The 5,000-nt window shown below is 39.0% G+C and overlaps 1 protein-coding gene across 1 annotated transcript in view; it reads left to right on the forward strand.

Annotated features, from left to right (window-relative positions):
- The window catches only part of LOC119573192 (F-box only protein 9-like), a 20,266-nt gene that overhangs the window by 13,343 nt on the left and 1,923 nt on the right, over positions 1-5,000 (forward strand). The window contains exons 7-10 of the mRNA XM_037920285.1: positions 225-413; positions 1,536-1,632; positions 4,427-4,567; positions 4,766-5,000. The exon at positions 4,766-5,000 is cut by the window's right edge and continues 1,923 nt beyond it. Of these exons, the coding sequence (XP_037776213.1) occupies positions 225-413; positions 1,536-1,632; positions 4,427-4,567; positions 4,766-4,960 (622 nt within the window). The 3' untranslated portion in view covers positions 4,961-5,000. The remainder of the gene's footprint in view (positions 1-224; positions 414-1,535; positions 1,633-4,426; positions 4,568-4,765) is intronic.

Genomic DNA, 5,000 nt, shown 5'->3' on the forward strand with positions numbered 1-5,000 from the left:
TCTTTCATACATTTGTATTCCCAAGAAAAACAATAGATAAGGAATATATTTCATGCTTAAGTTTGTATGCAGTTTCTTATACTTAAAAGCAGTTCTGGTGTTGTGGATGTTCTTTTTACATCAGATTAGGGGGGAAAAAAAGATATTTCAGATATTTTACAAATTCTAAATCTGTTATTGTTATGAAAGGTATACAATGAATGAACACTTTCTTGCCTTAACAGGATCTGGGGAATCAACACAGGCACCCCAGGAGTGTATGGATCTTGGAGGCAGATGTTCATACACAGGCCTCATCCACGATTCAACGGTTGTTACATCTCCCGGACAACCTATTTCCGTTGTGGTGCAAGCAACTTTCGGGATGCAAACTATCAGCCCTGGCATGTGGTCCAGTACTATCGATATGTGAGGTGAGGAAAGGATGTGGGTGATAGTTCTTAACAGGTAAATTGTTAAGATTTTAACCCCTAAATGATACGGCATATGATAATATTTCCTCCTATGGCAGTATAGATTGCAAGCGTCCAAGGGTTTCAAAGGCATTTATAATCCCTTAGAGAGGAGTGGACCATATGCATAAGAGTATATTTAGGAGGGAGAGACTTACCCACATGGATTTTTATAGGGGAGGAAGAATTTATTTCGACCATGCCCATTACATAAACATATCTCAAACATCTACATGCATATATATATATATATATATATATATATATATATATATATATATATATATATATATATATATATATATATATATATATATATATATACACATGCATGTATTATCTAAATCATGCAAAACAAATGTTTTATCTCTAGATGGGGATGGGGGGTAAAGTGGAGGTCTTTGTTATCACAGCTCCTCTGTTTTGCTCATAGCTAGTCTGGGGCCTGAGGTCCAAATTAGCAAAACAGATATTTCAAGAGTGCTTCACTGTTTCTGAAAAATACTCATCACAGACAAGGAAATTGGTTGACAAAGAAAAAGCGAATTGAGTTTTAATCCATCGGATCCAGGTTCTTCACTTCACGTGGCCCAAAATGAAGGCACAAGGCTAACTTGAGTAGCCACTCTCACAGGTATGCAGCTTGTAGGCCAGGTGCACACGAACACTCGTGTGCGATGGCAAGACTCCATACTCTCTCTTTGCAATGTTATTTTCTCTTTTTGGCTTTTTTGCCATTTACCATTCTATATTTGTCATTTGGTTTATGTTATCCAGATTGTAATAGACTGTTTTTCTTGCACAGACTCCACATCATTTCTCTAGGTAATCCATAACTAGGTGCAATGATTGATAATAACAATAAGTAACTTATGATTTTGGATTTTCTGTAATAAAGCATGCACTACTGGTCACAGCAGCCAGGAATAGGATCCTGATCATGGAAGCAGCATCCTTCCTAAATGCCAAATAAGTCTGTTCACTCTCAGGGATTTCTTTTACCCGGCAGTGATGGGTTAACGATGGAAAAGCAAAAAGATATCTTCCTCATCAGCATCTCTTATGTTTTACTTTTTCTTCCAGGTTCTTCCCTGATGGGTTTGTGAGCATGTTGACTACTCCAGATGAACCAGTATCTGTTGTCTCACACTTACGAACAAAAGAACCAAGGAACTTACAGGTATGTATACAAGAATTAAAAGTTACTAATCTTGATATTCTTGGTGTTTATTGATTAAAAGATATATATATGTAGAGGTCTCTTCTCTCTCTCTCTCTCTCTCTCTCTCTCTCTCCCTCCCTCCCTTTCCCTCTCTCTCACTTTCTCTCTCTCTCCTTTTCTTCCCTCTCACCCTCACCTTGCTCTTCCCAAGGTCATATCATGGGGGGGGGGGGGGTTATGTTACACTGCACCCTTGGCCTTCAGTGGTGGGAATTCCCAAATTATGTCTTTATACATGTGAAAGAAATTGTCTTTCATCTCCTCACCTCCCTGTCTCCCTCTCCCTCCACCTCCTCTTCACCCCAAAATATATTTCTTTCCTCCTCCCTCTCTTCTCTCCCTCTCTTTTTCTTCTTTCCCTCCCTTCTTTCTAATCTCTCTTCTCCCTTCTGTCTTCTTTTTAATCTCTCTCTCTCTCTCTCTCTCTCTCTCTCTCTCTCTCTCTCTCTCTCTCTCTCTCTCTCTCTCTCTCTCTCTCTCTCTCTCTCTCTCTCTCTCTCTCTCTCTCTCTCTCTCTCTCTCTCTAAGAGCAAAAGTGTGGTACCAAGGCAACTACAGTGCTTATGGCGAATTAGAACTAGGCGCTCCACAAGAGGGAGTATTGTCCCCTACACTGTTTAACTTACTTATGCACTCTCTTTGCAAACTCAACGATGAGTTACGAAACCTATGCAGCATCACATCATATGCTGATGACATTCTTATTCAGGTATTTGATAGGTTGGATTACATTCTACGGAGGTTTAGCAAAAAGTGTGCTTCCCTCAGTCTCATAATCAACCCAATCAAAACTAAGTATATTTCAAGATCTCGTAAACTACCTTACATTCCAAGGTTAGGAGGACAAACTATTGCAAGAACTGACAGCTATAAATATCTTGGTGTTATGGTGACTGCTCCCCACCTCATGTGCCGCAGCTCTCGCTTTACCAAGGATATTGTTTAAAACATCAAGGAACGTTGCCTTGAGCATTGCAATACATAAGTAACAGATATATAGGTGCCTCCCTGATAGTCCTAAGGTTGATGTATATCTCCCGTGTTAGGTCCATGATAGACTATGCAAGCCCAGTTCTTAGTATGTTTCCACCAAGTGCCCTCAAACCCCTTGAAGTTTTACAGAACAAATCCAAGAGAATTATACTTGGATGCCCAATGACTGCCAAAGTTCTCGTCATGAGGAAAGAGCTAGACCTCCCCTCTATTCACAGTTGCATCATCCAAGTTAACACCATACTTGGCATCAGACTCCTGCAGATTCTACCCAGACCACAAATCTCCAGTATTCTCTCAAAGGAGATAAATTATAGAATTAGGCATACCCGACCTCGATACTCCAATCTCATACATTCCAACTTAGAATGTAAAACTAAAACTGCTCATACTATTATGTTCTTCAATGTATGGAACAACGTAGCTATTAACATTCCAGAGACAGTACTTACTGCTCCTTGGAACAGAACTCATGTACATGCTTATATTGATAAACTAACAGGGCCCAAATCCATTGCATCAAAAATGGAACTAAAAGCCCATTACTTGAAATATATAGATGACATACTACATCCCCCTTATTGCACGCCCCCACTTGCAATCTACTGTGATGCCTCCATTGGTCCTCATGGAGCAGCAGGGATTGGTGTTCTAATTCCTGATATAGTTTTTGAAGAAAGTGTTTGTGTTTCCAACTGGACAAACACAACTGATGCTGAGTCAGTAGCCATATATCATGCCATTAAGAAAGGTAGTGAGCAGCAGCGACACCTGGCTGTCTTTACTGACAGCCAGGGCGCTCTCCATAGGCTCACTGCATTTAATGCAGAAAACATGGTAACTAGAAATATCCTTCACAAAATTTCTAAACTATCAGAACAGGGTATCCAAGTTTCACTATACTGGATATCCTCTCATATAGGAATATCATTGTGTGACAGGGCTGATCGTTTAGCCAGATTAGCACTTTCCCATGAAGATCCATATTATGTAGTGCTGCTATCTCTCAACCAAATGAAAAAACGTGTTATTAGCTGTTTTAGAGATTATGAGGCTCAGGTATGGACCATTAAGAAGATGAAAAAAGACGGACATGGTACTATTTGGCATTATGAGAGTATTGCTGGGACATCAGATATAGACAAAGTCTATCATGGACAGCAGGTTACTTTGACTAAGACTATGCATAGGATATCAGTACACTATACAGTATGTACAGGATGCAGTTTTAAAGGCAAAACCAGTTTCATATCACCAGTGCAAACTTTGCAAGGCGCCCAAGTCGCATAATCTTACCCATTACTTACTCTGTTGCACAAAAACTGCATCCTATTGATCAAATAGTACTGTTCACAGATTAGCACTTGTTGATTATATTAACTTTATTATAGACACTGGTCTTGTCTTTGACGTGATTAGTGATATAAAAGGTTTTTTACCAGCCAAATGATATTTTTATATAGTGATAATAGCACAGCCCATCAGGCATGTATATAACAATAATGTTTGTCTAATAGCCCTCTACATGAATAGAAGCACAGCCAGTTGGATAGATACTTTGGTATCTTACCCTGGCTTTTTGCAGGGCATGTACACTGTTCTATAAGTAAATGTTATCAAATCAAATCAATCTCTCTCTCTCTCTTTCTTCTTCTTCTTCTTCTTCTTCTTCTTCTTCTTCTTCTTTTTCCATCCATATATATCTATCTAGCTACTTCTGTTTATGAAGACAAAGCTCCTCAGACCATTTCTTATGTAGGTTGTGAAAGGCGTGTACCGTTTCCATGGACCAAATGTATCTCTTGTGTTGAGGCGTCAGTCTCGGGAGATGCGTAACCGCAGAAAGGGCCGGAGGCATCTGGGAGGAACTACTGATGTTGCAGAAACCACCTTCCAGATTGTAAGTATGTGGGTCTGGGTTTTTTATTTATTTTATATTTTTCTGTTCTTTTTAAAAAGGCCTTATTAGTAATTGTTAGTCATTTTAACACATGATTTTTTATCAAATAGAAATTGTGATACACTAGGAAACTCTATAATTTGTTGTAATAACAGAAGGATTATATTACTCTTCCACCTTCCCTATAATACTTTACAGGAGTTTGAAATAAGACCCGTCAAACAGAGGCCTCATTGGCAGCTTGTGTGGCGCAACTACACAATAACATCAACGTTCTACGATGGTAAACAGAACACATCTCAAATCGAGGTCAATGACACCAATAATTTTCCACCTTTAGCCTTCTCACGTGTGAAGAGCTATACTATGGAGAGTGAAAAGCCTCTCATGTAAGGTGGATTTAAGAATTATTGAAAAAGTTAGTTTTCCATTC

The sequence above is a fragment of the Penaeus monodon genome, chromosome 5 (genome assembly GCF_015228065.2).
Source record: "Penaeus monodon isolate SGIC_2016 chromosome 5, NSTDA_Pmon_1, whole genome shotgun sequence".
In the NCBI taxonomy this organism is placed as follows: domain Eukaryota; kingdom Metazoa; phylum Arthropoda; class Malacostraca; order Decapoda; family Penaeidae; genus Penaeus; species Penaeus monodon.